This window comes from Geotrypetes seraphini, chromosome 2 (assembly GCF_902459505.1).
Source record: "Geotrypetes seraphini chromosome 2, aGeoSer1.1, whole genome shotgun sequence".
NCBI lineage: Eukaryota > Metazoa > Chordata > Amphibia > Gymnophiona > Dermophiidae > Geotrypetes > Geotrypetes seraphini.
Genome location: NC_047085.1, coordinates 342,064,029 through 342,081,569, shown reverse-complemented (window position 1 = coordinate 342,081,569; position 17,541 = coordinate 342,064,029). Strand labels below are relative to the sequence as shown.

Below are 17,541 nucleotides of genomic sequence, written 5' to 3'. Positions count from 1 at the left end.
AGGCTGCTAGATTTTATCTATTTTATCTGAGAAATGTCTTCAGCTGAAAGGTGCCCAGTTAAACAAGACAATATGAGAATGTTAAGGAGGTCATTAGTTAATCCACTGCAATGTACAGAGGTTTGTAAGGGAGCATAAAGCAAAAAAATTATCACCAGATCTGACATAGCATAGAAGTGTTAGCTGAAAGGATTTAATACCCCCAATCCAGCCCCCATATTCTAGAACTGATCCCTTGTCTTTTGATCTCATAAAAAAGCTACTAAGTATTATATTTAAAAAACAAACTGAAAAAATATTTCTTCACTTAATATGTAATTAAACTCTGGAATTTGTTGCCATAAAATGTGGTGAAAGCAGTTAGCTTATCAGGGTTTTAAAAATGTTTGGCTAATGTCCAAAAATAGAAGTCCATAAGCCATTTTTAAGAAGAACTTGGAGAAAATCCACTGCTTATTCCTAGGATAAGCAGCATAAAATCTGTTCTTGCCAGGTGCTTGCGACATGGGTTGGCCACTGTTGGAAACAAGATGCAGGGCTTGATGGGCCTTCAGTCTTTCCTAGTATAGCTGCGAAGAGGGAGAGAGGAGGCGGAGGGAGAGCAGAGGAACCGGAGGAAGACACAGAGACAACTTCCAGCGGCGGCAAGGAGCGGGTAGCGGCGAGAGAAGGCTCCGCCCACCCCTCCACGTCAGCACCGCGTCAGAGCCCGGACCCCCCCTTTAAGAAAGGGAGCCGCGGCGCGAGGACTTCTGCGGGCCGTGTGGAAGCGGCGAAGAGGGAGAGAGGAAGCGGAGGGAGAGCAGAGGAACCGGAGGAAGACACAGAGACAACTTCCAGCGGTGGCAAGGAGCGGGTAGCGGCGAGAGAAGGCTCCGCCCACCCCTCCACGTCAGCACCGCGTCAGAGCCCGGACCCCCCCCTTTAAAGAAGGGAGCCGCGGTGCGAGGACTTCTGCGGGCCGTGTGGAAGCGGCGAAGAGGGAGAGAGGAGGCGGAGGGAGAGCAGAGGAACCGGAGGAAGACACAGAGACAACTTCCAGCGGCGGCAAGGAGCGGGTAGCGTCGAGAGAAGGCTCCACCCACCCCTCCACGTCAGCACCGCATCAGAGCCCGGACCCCCCCCTTTAAGGAAGGGAGCCGCGGCGCGAGGACTTCTGCGGGCCGTGTGGAAGCGGCGAAGAGGGAGAGAGGAGGCGGAGGGAGAGCAGAGGAACCGGAGGAAGACACAGAGACAACTTCCAGCGGCGGCAAGGAGCGGGTAGCGGCGAGAGAAGGCTCCGCCCACCCCTCCACATCAGCATCGCGTCAGAGCCCGGACCCCACCCTTTAAGGAAGGGAGCCAACAGCGCACAGCCGTTTGGCGCGCGGCGAAGGCGCGCAGCAAAGGTGCTCGCCTTAGCGAGAGCACCTTTGCGAGGGAGCCTTAAGAAGGAGCCAGGAGACCAGGCCGCCCAAGCCACAAGTACTTCTTTCTTCTCTTATTCCTTTTTTCTTTTCTTCTCTTTCAGCTAGCTGCACAGCAGAGACCACCTTCACACACCATACACCAAGAGATTAAAAGAGGGGATAGAGAGATGGAAGCAGCAGGAACCCAGAGGAGCTTCCCGGTGTACTGCACAGAGTGTCATATGTATGACTACCTCCCCTCGGGAAGGCAGGCGTACATATGCGGTCGGTGTCAGGAACTGGAAAGCCTGAAGAAGGAGGTCGTTAGACTACAGGACAGGGTCCAGGAGCTGGAGGAACTCTGCATCTCAGGAGATCCTTGCTGGGCAACCAGAGACCCCGAAACAGAGAGCCACATTGAGGAGCAAGTAAGGGAGCTCGAGAGATTCATCGAGGAGGCCTACAGGAGAGTGGAGGACCAGGATCACCAGCAGTGCAGACAGGAACCGACAGATGGAGGACCGGAACCAACAGACACCAGGGGAGAAGGACCTTATGAAAACGTCGAGCAAGCAGAGGAGGCAAAGATCCATCAGAATCCTGAGGAAGAAGTATCGCACCACACTGAAGATAAAGACTTGAGGCCAAAGAGGAGGCTGAGGAAAGGGAAATCCGCAATTGTAGTGGGAGACTCAATCCTGAGAGAAGTGGACAGTCACGTAGCAGGAGGGAGAGAAGATTGGCTGGTGACATGTCTCCCAGGGGCAAGAACGAAGGACATCACTGACAGAATCGAGAGGATCCTGGAGGGAGCTGAGACGGAAGAGACAGCAGTGATCATCCACGTAGGAACAAATGATGTCAACAGAAGAAATTACAGCAGGACTACACTAACCGAGCAGTTCAAGATCCTGGGAAAGAAACTGAAGCTGAGGACACAGAAGATAGCATTCTCAGAGATCCTGCCAGTACCGAGGGCTGATGCGAAGAGGCAGATTGAGCTACAAGCAATAAACGCATGGCTGAGGAGATGGTGTGAAGAGGAAGGCTTCCATTTTGTGAAGAACTGGACGACTTTTTTGGGGAAGAACAAGCTCTACAGGAGGGCAGCAGGAACAAGACTGCTGGCGAACAATGTCAAGCAAGAAATAGAGAAGGCTTTAAACTGAGAAGAAGGGGAAAGCCGACAGTTGACCTGACATCGTCGCTTCGGACAAGAGTATCCACTGAAGATACTGAGAGGGAAAAATGCTGGGAAGAAACAAATGATAAACTACAGGGGTCCAAGAGTCAAGTGGAACTAGAGACCAATAAGGGGAGCAAACCGCGGGAGATAGAGAAACAGATGGAAACGAGGAAACAGGCTAAGGACAAAGAAGATGCACCGCAGGATGAGGAAGAACAAAATGAAATTCAGGGGCTGACAGCCCATGAGGAGGACGGCAAGAAGAACAATTCACAAGGAAGAACAGCAGGGAAGAAAAAAAATCAGAACTTAAACTGCTTATACGCAAACGCAAGGAGCCTAAGGACCAAAATGGGAGAACTGGAAGTCATGGCCAAAAACGAGAACCTAGACATTATTGGAATCACTGAAACATGGTGGACTGAGGACAACAAATGGGACGTAGTACTGCCAGGGTACAAACTCTACAGGAGAGACAGGACTTACAAGAAGGGTGGAGGAATAGCACTGTACATAAAGGACACCATTCAGTCGACCAAAATGGATACGGCAGCAAGGGCGGAAGGACTGGAATCATTATGGGTTAAATTACCAAGAGGAAATGGAGCTGACATAAAATTGGGATTGTACTATCGCCCTCCTGGACAAACGGAAGTGAATGACAAAGAGCTAGAAGCAGAATTGAGGCGGGAATGCAAAAGCGAAAGGGTGATAGTGATGGGGGATTTCAACTACCCCGGGATAGACTGGAGCCTTGGAAACTCAAACTGCGCGAGGGAAACAGAATTCCTGGAGGCCGTGAGAGACTGCGTCATGGAACAACTTGTCAAGGAATAAACGCGAGGGGATGCCACTCTTGACCTAATCCTAAATGGACTAGGGGGACCTGCAAAGGAAGTGGTGGTAGGAGGACCACTGGGAAACAGCGACCACGACATGATCCGGTACAAATTAGAGGTAGGAACATCCAAAGTGATGAGAACCACAGCAACGGCATTCAATTTCAAGAAAGGGAACTACGATGCTATGAGAGCAATGGTGAGAAAGAAACTAAAAAAAAAAGGCTCAATACGAATGGAGAAAGCTTGGTCCCTATTCAAAGACACGGTGCAAGAAGCACAAAACCTGTACATCCCCAGGTTTAGGAAAGGATGCAAAAAAAAAAAAAAATCGAACAAAGAACCCGGTATGGATAACAAATGAAGTGAAGAAGGCGATAGGTGACAAGAAGAAATCTTTCCGAAAATGGAAAAAGGACCAAACCGAGGAAAACCGGAAGGAACATAAAACATACCAGAAAAACTGTCACCGAGCGATTAGGAAAGCAAAAAGAGAATACGAAGAGAGGCTGGCTGGGGAAGCAAAAAACTTCAAAACGTTCTTCAGATACGTTAAAGGGAGGCAACCGGCGAGGGAGGAAGTAGGACCGTTGGATGATGGAGACAGAAAGGGAGTGGTAAAGGAGGAAAAAGAGGTAGCTGACAGGTTGAACAAATTCTTCTCGTCGGTCTTCACAAGCGAGGACACATCCTATATACCAGAACCCGAAGAGACCATAAGTGGAGATCGAGAAGAAGAAAAACTGGCGCAAATAGAGATAAGCCATGAGGATGTCCTCCAGCAGATAGATAGACTGAAAAGCGACAAATCGCCGGGCCCGGATGGAATCCACCCAAGGGTTCTAAAAGAGCTATGAAACGAAATAGCGGAAACACTCTGACAAATTTTTGACCTATCCTTGAAAACGGGGCAGATCCCAGAGGACTGGAAAATAGCTAACGTCACACCTATTTTTAAAAAGGGATCAAGGGGTGACCCCGGGAACTACAGGCCGGTGAGCTTGACTTCAGTTCCGGGCAAGATGATGGAAGCACTGATAAAGGACAGCATCTGTGAGCACATGGAAACAAACGGACAACTGAAAGAGAGCCAACATGGCTTCTGCAGGGGAAGGTCGTGCCAAACAAACTTACTGCACTTCTTTGAAGGTATAAACAGCGAGTTGGACAAAGGGGAACCCATAGACATCATTTACCTCGACTTCCAGAAAGCCTTTGACAAGGTGCCCCATGAGCGACTACTTAGGAAACTGCAAAACCACGGGGTGGAAGGAGATATATACAGATGGATTAAACACTGGTTGGCAGGCAGAAAACAAAGGGTTGGGGTGAAGGGACAATACTCAGGCTGGCGGAGTGTCACGAGCGGTGTTCCACAGGGGTCAGTGCTCGGACCGCTGCTGTTCAATGTGTTTATAAACGACCTGGAAACGGGGACGAAGTGTGAGGTTATAAAATTTGCAGATGACACCAAACTCTGCAGCAGGGTTAGGACCGGGGAGGAATGCGAAGACCTACAAAGGGACCTAAACAAACTGGAAGAGTGGACAAACAAATGGCAAATGCGATTTAATACAGAGAAATGCAAGGTCATGCATATAGGGAAAAAGAACCCGATGTTCAGCTACAAAATGGGGGGATCGGTGCTAGGGGAAAGCAACTTTGAAAAGGACTTGGGTGTGCTAGTGGATACAACAATGAAATCAACGGCACAATGTGCAGCAGCCTCAAAGAAAGCAAATAGAATGTTGGGTATTATTAAGAAGGGTATCACAACCAGAACGAAGGAAGTCATCATGCCGCTGTATCGAGCGATGGTGCGCCCGCACCTGGAGTACTGTGTCCAGTATTGGTCGCCATACCTCAAGAAGGACATGGCGATACTAGAGAGGGTCCAGAGAAGAGCGACGAAAATGATAAAAGGCATGGAAAACCTTTCATATGCAGATAGGTTAGAAAGGCTGGGGCTCTTCTCCCTGGAAAAGCGGAGACTCAGAGGAGACATGATAGTGACTTTCAAGATCATGAGAGGTAAAGAGAAGGTAGACAGAGATAGATTCTTTAGACTAATGGGGCCCACAAGTACAAGGGGGCACTCGGAGAAGCTGAAAGGGGACAGGTTTAGAACCAATGCTAGGAAGTTCTTTTTCACTCAGAGGGTAGTGGACACATGGAACACACTGCCGGAGGCTGTGATAGGACAGAGTACACTCCAGGGTTTTAAAGAAGGATTAGATAAATTCCTGAAAGATAGGGGGATTAAGGGATACAGATAGAGGTAGAGATGGGATATAGAGAGAGTTTAGATAGAGACCAAGGGGATTTAAGGGTTCAGACAATGATCACCGTACAGGTCATGGGCCTGATGGGCCACCGCGGGTGCGGACTGCTGGGCGCGATGGACCTCTGGTCTGACTCAGCAGAGGCAACTTCTTATGTTCTTAACATAGTAAATGAAGGCAGATAAAAACCTGAACGGTCCATCCAATCTGCCCATTAGTAATACATGATTAAGTTAACTTGTCTCTTCATTGATATTTCTGGGCCATAGACTAAAGTCCACCTGGTATATTTTCCTAGGTTCCAACTGCTGAAGTTGCCATCCAAGCTCACTCCAGCCTATCCAACCATCCCGTTGTTTGCAGGATATCTACCGTAATGTCTGGCCAGTAACGTCCTCATGTTCCAAGTTAGTGGAGTTCCCATTGATGCCCTTCCCAGCCCATCCTACACTGAATCACCACATATGGGACACAAACCATACAAGTTTGTCCAATACCGGCCTTAGTTCTTTATTTTATGTCATTATGTTCTTATCTAGCAGCCCCCTCCTTCCCTCCCCCAACCTGACCCTAAACCAAATCAAATGGCTCTGTTCACATATTCCAGGAAGAAGCACCAGCAATTACCTAAAATACATTTGCATCATTTCTGAAGGGAGCCATAGTCCTAAATCAGATGGCATGATGAAGACAAATGATGGAACTGTAAATGAGGACTTATAGAAACATAACCCTAGCAGAGGCAGATTTTTGTTTGAGCTAGAAGTCAAAATGAGCACGAGGAAGCTCTCTAAAGAGTACAAACCATTCCTTCCTTCATCCTTGAGGTCATGACTAAAGAAATACATGGAATCTCTGTAGCTCATGCATTGCTACAACTTTGGACTGCTCCTGTGTTAGTCTGATAAAAGACATCACAACTTACTTTGAGGCCAGTTTTATTAAGGACTGATATGAATAGTCTCACTCTACAATGGCATTTTTTGCTGGGAAGAAGGCAGGGCTAAAGAAACAAAAGCATCTGTAGTGATGTCAGAAGAAAGGCAAGTGCAGACATTAGATGAGCGTATCACTGTATCAATGCTTTGAAATGCATAGAAGGAGTGGCAGAATTGTTAAGAACTGTCTCTAGCTTTCTATAACAATCCTTCCACATCTGTCCTTTATCTTATGTAGGTTCTACCCTTCTCTCCGTAGTCCTCCTACCTCCTCCTTCTGAATCAATTAACAATAAAGGGCACAACTTTAGCCCCAAGCTCTGCTTTATTGGCAGACTTTATTATCTGGGGTAGAAGTTCAAAATCAGCCTTAGGAGGCAGCAGTAGAACAGCAGTACATGGCTTCTTTGTTTTTTTCTTTCAAAAAAATCCAGATGCTTTCAGCTCGAGGCATCAATAGATTTTTTTTTTTTTTTTTTTTTTTAATTCAGACACTGTTAGTCCATGATAGCATCCATTACAATTTATTTTTAAGGCTAAATATTTTTTGTTTGGTGTAGCAGCAGCAGAATGTGTTTAAGCTAATTACTGTCCAAGATGAGCTGAACCTGAGGATGAAGGGTGATAACTGATTAAAGAGAAAGGCCCTCGTTCTATAAAAAATGCCATCAGTTAGACACATAGATCAGCCTGCCTAGCTGATCTAGGCCCTTAACTTACCCTGCCCCCTCCCTTTTACTAAGCTGCAGTAGAGGTTTCTACTACGGCCTGGAGCACTAAATATTCTAACGCTACTCCAATATTCATAGAATTACTATGAGCATTGGAGCAGCATCGGAGCATTTAGCGCTTTGGGCCTCGGTAGAAACCTCTATCACAGCTTAGTAATGCCTGAGCCAGATTTTCAGGCCTCCCACCTCCATTATTTGCAAATCTCTCTCATACATATTCATTAGGGATATCTTGAATGAATGATTCTTTATTTGCAGCACTGAATGCCTTACTATACTGATCAGTACCCAGGACCAACGAGAAGAGGCAGATGGAGCTGCAAGCAATCAATGCGTGGATGTGGCGCTGGTGTGAGGAAGAAGGATTCCATTTCGTGCGCAACTGGACGATGTTCTGGGAGAAAAACAAACTGTATAGGAAGGACGGACTCCATCTCAGCAGAGATGGAACAAGGCTACTTGCAAGCAACATCAAGAGAGAAGTTGAGAAGTTTTTAAACTAGGAAGAAGGGGAAAGCCGACAGTCGACCGAGAGAAAGAGTCAATGGTTCGGACACCGGTATACTCGGAGGATACCGTGCAGAAAGATATAGGGGAAGACCCATCGGATCACAAGCAAGACAGATTGAAAGGGACACATAAGGGAAGGAAATGCAAGAAAGGAACAGGTCGTAAACTCAAGTGTACATACACGAACGCAAGGAGCCTAAGGAATAAGATGGGTGAATTAGAAGCTATGGCACAAAAAGATAACGTTGACATCATCGGCATCACGGAAACATGGTGGATTGAGGAAAACGTCTGGGCCACTGTGCTACCGGGATACAAACTATACCGCAGAGACAGAGTGGCTCAAAAAGGTGGGGGCGTTGCCATATACATCAAAGAGGGAATTGAATCTACAACTGACGGATGAGTTATAGTCTCTATGGGTCAAAATTCCGGGAACAAATGAACTAGAAATGAAGATTGGCATCTACTACCAACCCCCAGGGCAGTCCGAAGAAATTGATGGAGAAATGACGGACAAGATTAAACGCAACTGCAAGGGAGGCAACACAGTTATCATGGGTGACTTCAACTATCGGGGGATAGACTGGAACCTAGGCACCTCCAGCTGTGCAAGGGAGACTAAGTTCCTGGATGCTGTAGGCGATTGCTTCCTGGAACAACTTGTAAAAGAAAATACAAGAGGAAATGCAATTCTGGACTTAATTTTAAATGGACTGCGAGGACCGGCACAAAGTGTAGAAGTAGAAGAGATGCTTGAAAGCAGCGATCACAACATGATCCGCTTCGAACTGGATGCAGGGGAGAAACATCGGTCCAGAATGATGGCAACGGCACTGAACTTCCGAAAAGGGAATTATGAAGGGATGAGACTCATGGTGGGGAAGAAGATTGAGAAGAGGATAAGCAGTGTAAAAACGCTAGAGCAAGCTTGGTCACTTTTTAAGGACACAGTCACTGAGGCACAAAATCTATATATACCACGTATCAAAAAAGATCCAAGAGAAAAAAGAACAAAGAACCGGCGTGGCTCACTGTAGAGGTGAAGGAAGCGATCAGAGACAAGAAAACTTTGTTTAAGGAATGGAAAAGGTCAAAAATGGACAAAAACTGGAACAAGCACAAACAACATCAACGCAGGTCCCATAAGGCGGTAAAAGGGGCCAAAAGAGACTACGAGGAAAAAATAGCCAAGGAGGCGAAAAACTTCAAGCCGTTCTATGGGGAAACGACCCAGGAATGAAGCGGTGGGACCGTTGGATGACCATGGAATAAAGGGAGTGTTAAAGGAGGACATAGAAATCACAGACAAACTGAACACATTTTTTGCATCTGTATTTACCGAAGAGGATATACACAGCATACCGGAACCCATCAGGCTATATGCTGGAAATGAGGACGAGAAACTGACAGGGTTGACGGTCAGTTTAAAAGAGGTATGCAGGCAGCTTGATAGGCTTAAGAGCGATAAATCCCCGGGACTGGATGGCATCCATCCAAGGGTCAACAAGGAACTGAAAGGGACTATGGTTAATCTACTTCAACTGATAGCCAATCTGTCGATCAAATCGGGAAAGATTCAGGATGACTGGAAGGTAGCAAATGTTACACCGATCTTCAAAAAACGTTCAAGGGGAGATCCAGGAAACTACAGACAGGTGAGTCTGACCTCGGTACCAGAAAGATGGTAGAGGCACTGATAAAGGACCGCATCATTGATCACCTTGACGGACACGGTCTGATAAGGACCAGCCAGCACGGTTTCAGCAGAGGCAAATCTTGCCTGACAAACTTGCTGCACTTCTTCGAGGGAGTAAACAGGCATATAGACAAGAGTGACCCGGTCGACATTGTATATCTGGATTTTCAGAAGGCGTTCGACAAGGTTCCACATGAACGACTACTTCGTAAAATTGCAAGCCATGGAATTGAGGGTGAAATACTTACGTGGATTAAAAACTGGCTGGAGTATAAGAAACAGAAAGTGGGGGTAAATGGGCAATACTCGAACTGGAAAAGTGTCACCAGCGGGATGCCGCAGGGCTCGGTGCTTCTTGGACCCGTGCTCTTCAACATCTTTATAAATGATCTGAACATTGGTACGACGAGTGAGGCGATTAAATTTGCAGACGATACAAAGTTATTCAGAGTAGTGAAGATGCAGGGGGATTGCGAAGATCTACAAAGTGACATAATCAAGCTCGAGAAATGGGCTTCGACATGGCAAATGAGGTTCAACGTGAATAAATGCAAAGTGATGCATGTCGGTAACAAAAATCTCATGCACAAATACAGGATGTCTGGGGTGGTACTTGGAGAGACCTCCCAGGAAAGAGACTTGGGAGTTCTGATCGACAAATCGATGAAGCTGTCGGCGCAATGTGCTGCATCAGCAAAAAGGGCAAACAGAATGCTAGGCGTGATTAAGAAGGGGATCACAAACAGATTGGAGAAGGTTATCATGCCGCTGTACCGGGCCATGGTGAGCCCTCACCTGGAGTACTGCGTCCAGCACTGGTCGCCGTACATGATGAAAGACACGGTACTACACGAAAGGGTCCAGAGATGAGCGACTAAAATGGTTAAAGGGCTGAAAGAGTTGCCGTACAGTGAGAGATTGGAGAAACTGGGCCTCTTCTCCCTTGAAAAGAGGAGACTGAGAGGAGACACTATCAAATCATTCAAAATACTGAAGGGAATAGACTTAGTAGATAAAGACAGACTGTTTACACTCTCCATGGTAGGGAGAATAAGAGGGCACTCTCTAAAGTTGAAAGGGGATAGATTCCGTACAAACGTAAGGAAGATCTTCTTCAGCCAGAGAGTGGTAGAGAGCTGGAACGCTCTTTCGGAATCTGTTGTAGGGGAACACACCCTCCAGGGTTTCAAGTCTAAGCTGGACAAGTTCCTGCTAAACTGGGACATACGCAAGTAGGTTGGACTCATTTAGAGCACTGGTCTTTGGCCTGGAAGCAGCCGCATAAGCGGACTGCTGGACAGGATGGACCACTGTCTGACCCATCAGCGGCAGTTCTTATGTTCAAACTTTGGCATGTGCTAAAACACAATATGTTAAAATCAGAACAGGCTGCAATTCCATTTTTTTTTCTTTTTTAAAAAATATTTTGAGGCATAATGTACAGAGATGGAAAAAATGGAGGTCGCCTGGCACTCAGAAATCAAACAGAATTTCACACCATTGATTAGAAACATTGATTTTGTTGAAACATTGTTGTAAGGGAATTTCCCCCACTTTATTATTCTCCCAGCATTCTACTACAAACAGTTCCCATGAAATAATAAGCAGCCTGTCTCCCGGAATTGGCACCACAGAACTTAAAGAATTTACTAGACTAGCTGGCATTTCTGATCATGGTGCTTTACATGCTTACAAAAATATAAAACATGTGAACAGAATTACAATAAAAATAGGAAAGAAACAAACTCTGCAAGTACAGAATAACAAGCAAAAAGTACAGCGGTATGCAAAAGTCTGGAACCATATGTGAATTTTGCATTCTTTCAACTTTCTAACCTTTTATTTTAATTTCTTTGTTAACCCAACAGATTTGTCTGTGTACCAAATTATAAGGAATGCATTTGTCTATTAGAATCAAGTTTTTAAATCACTTGTTTCTAATTTTATAATTTATTTGATACTGGAGCATAACTACTATGACTTTTACAGATCATGCTTCAAAACTGGATCAAGACTGTCCAATCAGCAAGTGTTATTTCTGACCAATCAGAAGACTGCTTTCATCTGCCAATCACAATCTAGACAACTAGGTAACAGTGCAACTATAAAAAGTGCAGGCTTTTGGGATTTCATATACTTTTTGCATCAACCATGAACAAGATGCGGAACCTGACATTGGAGCAGTGTGTCTGTGTGTCAGTGATAAGTGAGGAAGGATTTTTGTTCTGCCAGGTTGCCAGCAAAGTCAGCAGCAGTCAAAGCACAGTAGTAAAAATTGAACAAAATAAAAAAAACAATGGATTCAATGGTAGACAAGCCTTGGTCTGGTCATCCACGTGTATCAACATCACACCAAGACCGTGCACTTTGACATATTTCATTGATCAATCACAAGTTGACCTTCCCTCAGTTATGGAAGCCCACAAATTAAGTGGTGGGCTAATAACTTATGGCTGAGCCACTGTATGAGCTGGAAGGAATTATTGTGTGGGTGTGGATTAGGTTGGGGGGTGGAGGTTTGGAATGGAAACAATGACCTTAACATGATCAAATTTGAGCTGATACTGGAGTGAAGTCACAAAGAAAAACTACAGTAGCAGCATTTAATTTTTGAAAGGGTGTCTATGATAAAATGAGGGAAATGGTTAAAAGGAAACTAAAGGGATCATCCGGCATGGATGTTGTTTAAAAAATATTATTTTGGAAGATGTATTCCATGTATTAAGAAAGGTAGAGAGAAGAGCAAACAACAGTCAGCATTGTTAAAAAGGGAAGTGAAAAAGGAACATCTTTCAAAGAATGGAAAAAGGATCCAAATGAAAAAAATAAGAAGCAACATAAGCACTGGCAAGCTGGATGCAAAGCATTGATAAAGAAGGCTAAAAGAGAATATCAACAGAAACTTGCTACCAAGGCAAAACAACTTTTTCCAGCTAAACCAGAAGCAGAAAGCCTGTGAGGGAATCCATGGGATTGTTAGATCATCAAGGAGCAAAAGGTGCACTGGGGGAAGACAAGGCCATAGTGAAAAGAGTGAATGAATTCTTTGGTTCAGTCTTTACAGAAGAAGATATAAGATATCTACCTGAACTGGAAATATTTTTGAAGGGTGATAATGCAGAGGAACTGAAAGAAATCTCAGTGAAGTTGTCAAATCAACAAGTTAAAGAGTGATAAATCACCTGGACTGGATGGTATACACCCCAGGGTACTGAAAGAATACAGATATAAAATTGATTATCTGTTACTAAGACAATTGTAGTAACAAGATTCATGGTCTCAGGACTCAAGGATCTCCCATATGAAGAATGTCTAGGTAAGTTGCAGCTATACTCTCTTGAGGAACACAGAGAGAGGGGAGACATGATGGAGACGTTCAAATAGGTTACTGGCCGTATTGAGGTAGAAGAAGACATCTTTTTCCTTACAGGACCTACGGCAACAAGAGGGCACCCGTTAAAAATCAAGGGTGGGAGATTTCATGGTGACACTAGGAAGTATTTCTTTACTGAATGGGTGGTTGATCGTTGGAATGCTCTTCCACTTCAGGTAATCGAGGCTAGCAACGTGCTCGATTTTAAGAAAAAATGGGATAAGCATGTGGGTTCACTTTGAGGAAGTGCTTAGGGGGGGAGGGTTCTTAGAGTGGGCAGACTTGTTGGGCTGATGGCCCTTTTCTGCCGTCATTTTCTATGTTTCTATCTCTACCTGCTGTTAGTGATCTGTAACCTGTCACTATAATTGTCTTAGGGCTCCTTAGGGCTACTAAGCTGCGATAGCGGTTTTAGCATGCGCTTAGCACATGCTGAATTGCTGTATGAGCTAAACCCTAACGCCAGCATTGAGCTGGTGTTAGTTCTAGCTGCGTAGCGTGGGCTTAGCTAAAATTCCCCGCGCGCTAAAAACACTATCACAGCTTAGTCAAAGGAGCCCTTAGTACCTGAAGATTGGAGGGTGGCCAATGTAACACAAATTTTTAAAAAGTGTTCCAGGGGTGATCCAGGAAATTACAGACTGGTAGGCCTGACTTTAGTGCCAGGTAAAATGGTGGAAACAATTCTAAAAAATAAAATTGACAGCTGCTGCAGTAAAAGCTCCGATGCTTGAAGAATTCCTATGAGCATCAGAGCTTTTACCTCAGTGACCAGCGATAAAAAACCCCAGCACAGCTTGATAAAAAGGGACCTCTAGCTGCTAAAATGGAGGAGAATGATCAGCTTTAGATGTGTCAGCTGTTTTAGACTCCTCCCAAGAACAAGTCTCAGACCAGGCCACTTTAAAGTTTATTTTTGAACAAGATTTAAATATGGTTATGCATTTATAAAGGGGATGGGACAACTTCCCTATGAGGAAAGGCTAAAGAGGATAAGGCTCTTTGGTTTGGAGACGTGATGGCTGAGGGGAGATATAATAGAGACCTATAAAATACTGAGCAGAATGAACAGGTAGACATGAATTATTGTTTACTTTCCAAATTTACAAGGACTAGGAAGCCTGCAATAAAACTACTGCACAGTAAATTAAAAAAAACAAAACACAAAAACAGAGAAAATATGTTTTCACTCAATGTGAAAATAACCCCCTCTTCTACAAAGCCGCGCTAGCAGCTGTCGCGCAGCAAAAGCCCTGAAGCCCTTTAAATCTCTATGGGCTTCGGGGATGTTACCGCACAGCAGTTGCTAGCACGGCTTTGTAGAAGAGGCAGTAAATGTTGGAAATCATTGCCAGAAAATATGGCCTCTGGGAGAACGGTATAGAAAATTAAATTTAAATAAATAAAAATAAAAGCCAGTTAGCTTAGCAGGGTTTAAAACAGGTTTAGATAATTTCCTAAAAAAAAATCCACAAGCCATTATTAAGATGGACTTGGGAAAATTCACTGCTTATTCCTAGGATAAGCAGCATAAAATTTGTTTTTCTCCCTGGGATCTTGCTACGTACTTGTGACCTGGATTGGCCACTGTTGGAAAGAGGATACTGGGCTTGATGGACTTTTGGTCTGTCCCAGTATGGTTTTTGCTTGTGTTATGTTCTTACATTTCTGCAATTTAGAATCTTTATTTTATGGTCAAAAAATATGAATTTTTCCTAATGTGGTAAGTTTGAAACAAGAAAGGCACAAGGATTTCTTTTCTATGAGAAAGAAGACATTGAGTTTAGGAGCTATCTTCATGTTATAATATCTATACAACATCCCCCTTTTATAAAACCGCTAAAGTGGTTTTTAGCACCCGGTGGCACGCTGAATGCCCTGCGCTGCTCCTGACACTCATAGAGTTTCTATGAGCGTTGGGAGCAGCACAGAGCATTCAGCACGCCAGCCTGTTGTAAAAACTGTTTCTGCGGTTTTGTAAAAGGGGGTGGGGTAAGTGACTACTAGGTATGTGATTTTGTCCCAGACCATCTTGGATTCTTTTAGGATTTAAAGAAGAGTGTAATAGGTCAAGTTTTCCAATGATCTTCTACTTAATAGTGTGATTTTTAACATGCTAAATGCCGGATTTTCTTTATTTTATATTAGATCCACCTAATTTCTCATTTCCTATCTCTTTCCTTTTTATATATTTTGCTTATTGACTTTTTCTTGTCTTACAGTGGTTTGTATTTCTGAATCAAATGGATACTTGTAAGCTTTTAGTTTACCCTCTCTTTACAAAGCCCAACGGGTTAATGCAGTAAATGCTCCGACGCTCATAAAGATTGAATGGGAGTTCGGCAAAAAACAAGTTAAACTAAGACTTTTCTTTTGTTGAAAAACCAGTTATATTTCTCAATATAGTCTTCATTGAGGGCTGTACACTTACCCCCCTCTTCTACAAAACCGCGCTAGCGTTTTTTAGCGCAGAGAGAGCACAAAGAGTCACGCTGAATGGTCCGAGCTGCTCCCGATGCTCACTGAGTTCCTATGAGTGTCGGGAGCAGTGCAGGCCATTCAGCGCGGTTCTCTGCACTAAAAACTGCTAGTGCAGTTTCGTAGAAGAGGGGGTTTAGTCCAGTGAGTGTCCAGTTTTTCCATCTGCTGGAAAAATAGGTTTTGTCAAATTTTTTTAAAAATTTTGTTTAACTTGTTTGTTTGTTTTACCAAACTATTGAAACCGCCCTTGTATATTGTATGCCTGTTTTGACCCATTGTTATTTTAGATATTTATGATTTCTTTTTACAAAGTCACCGTAGAGATTTCTACCACAGGCCGGCGAGGTAAATGGTCTGATAATCATAGAAATTCTTTGAGCATCGGAGCATTTATCTCATTGGCCCACAGTAGAAACTTCCACCGCAGCTTTGTAAAAGCCAGTGTATGTTTTGTGGCGGGGACTCCAGGCTGACCCGTTTAGGGTCCCCACAGCCCCGCCTGGCCGAGCAGTTCCACGTGTGACTATGATTATGGTCCCTTTCAGTGCCTCCCATGCACACTATTGGACTAGGCTTTGAGATTGAACTTCCCTCAGAACAAAAGAAACTTCAAGCAGTCTCAGTATTTCTTAATGAAAAACCTGCAATTTTTGGTGGGCAACTGTGTGTACAACATATAAATATGAAAAGATACGTTTAGGTGCGAGCAAGTCCTTTAATGAGGTATGGGGGTCCATTGACTAATTTTATAACGTTATAATTATGATTTTTTTTTCCCCCCTTGTTAGATTCCTTTACACATCCAGGGAGGATGGGATATTTATTTGGAAGAGTAAAATTAATTTCTATTATATTGATAGTATAATATATAATATTATTGTTTATAATTAAGATAAGAAAGGGTTAAAAAAATTGTTCAGTGTAATAATGTGATGATAACAATGTATTTTCATACAGTTTTTTCTGATTCTTTAATTGTATACATTATAACGTTTGAAATGTCAATAAAGATTTACAAAAAAAAAGAAAAAGAAAAACCTGCTTTATTATCCGGGTTGCATTCACCCTCATAATACTCATATTTGTCAGGATTAGAGTTCCCAGGCTAATGTCCAAACATAATTCAGGAACAAAAAAAACAAACAAACTTTTGTAATCCACAAGGACCGAACTGGCCCCGCTAGTGTCCTTCCCTTGAAGGATTCGGAAGGCTTCCCCTCCCCTCCCCCACCACACTGGTAGAGCAAACACCCCTTGGGTTCAATAAGTCTCTTTAATTCATTGCTGCATACAAGCTATCATTTATTCAGTTCCTTCTTTGCCAAACACTGGGCCCTTGCACTGCTATGTGGCACCCGGGCCAGTGCACCGCTAGCCTGGCTGGGTCTGCTGTCCAAATTTACTTTTACTAGCCCACCCACCAAACTGCAAAGCTGGGATTTTTATTTTATACAGCCCAGCCGTGTCCAGGTCTACTCCCCAAGCTAGGGTTAAGGGCAGCAAGGGCTAACAACACTGCTTTATGCTTTCTTCACTGGGAGAAAAGAAAAAAAAACATTACAGGATTTGGGAGAGAACACTGAATCATGTTGTCCAAGCATAGGGAGTCCACACTTAAGCTTCTGCTATGATTTTCTCTCCCTTCTATTAAGGTGCCCCTCCCAGCAGAACAAAAACATTCAGTTCTGGGCTCACCAGCTCTTTAGAACACATTAAACAAGGCAGCAGGCTTTACAAAAATCCTCAGAGGCAAAACAAAACTCTGACCTGTTCCAGGCTGCTCCATTAAAACTCCATGATCTCAGCCGGCTGTTCTACGTTTGGGCAGCTCTCCCAGTCCATGTGAGGCAACCACTCCTCACTTTCAGCTGGCTGTAGTTCCTTCATGCAAATATCTCCAGCCCCTTCCGAGAAATCCCAGCTGTTCTCAGCACTTGTGTTCTCATCCAGCTCCTTCTCCACTGCTTGAGCTCTCCTATGGGAAAAAGCCTCTCTCAATCTATGCCCTTCCCCCCTCATTAACTCAGGTGCAGGTCTGCTAAGCTGGCTGAATCTTCTCTCACACACACTTGTGCCTCTTCTTAAAGGGCTAGACTTAAAAGGAGCAGCATAGA

At 44.3% G+C, this 17,541-nt stretch overlaps 1 protein-coding gene across 1 annotated transcript in view; it reads right to left on the bottom strand.

Annotated features, from left to right (window-relative positions):
* CNTNAP2 (contactin associated protein 2) overlaps positions 1–17,275 on the bottom strand; it is a 2,440,986-nt gene extending 2,423,711 nt beyond the window's left edge. The window contains exon 1 of the mRNA XM_033930311.1: positions 17,195–17,275. Within this exon, the coding sequence (XP_033786202.1) occupies positions 17,195–17,213 (19 nt within the window). The 5' untranslated portion in view covers positions 17,214–17,275. The remainder of the gene's footprint in view (positions 1–17,194) is intronic.
* Between the last annotated feature and the right edge of the window lie 266 nt (positions 17,276–17,541).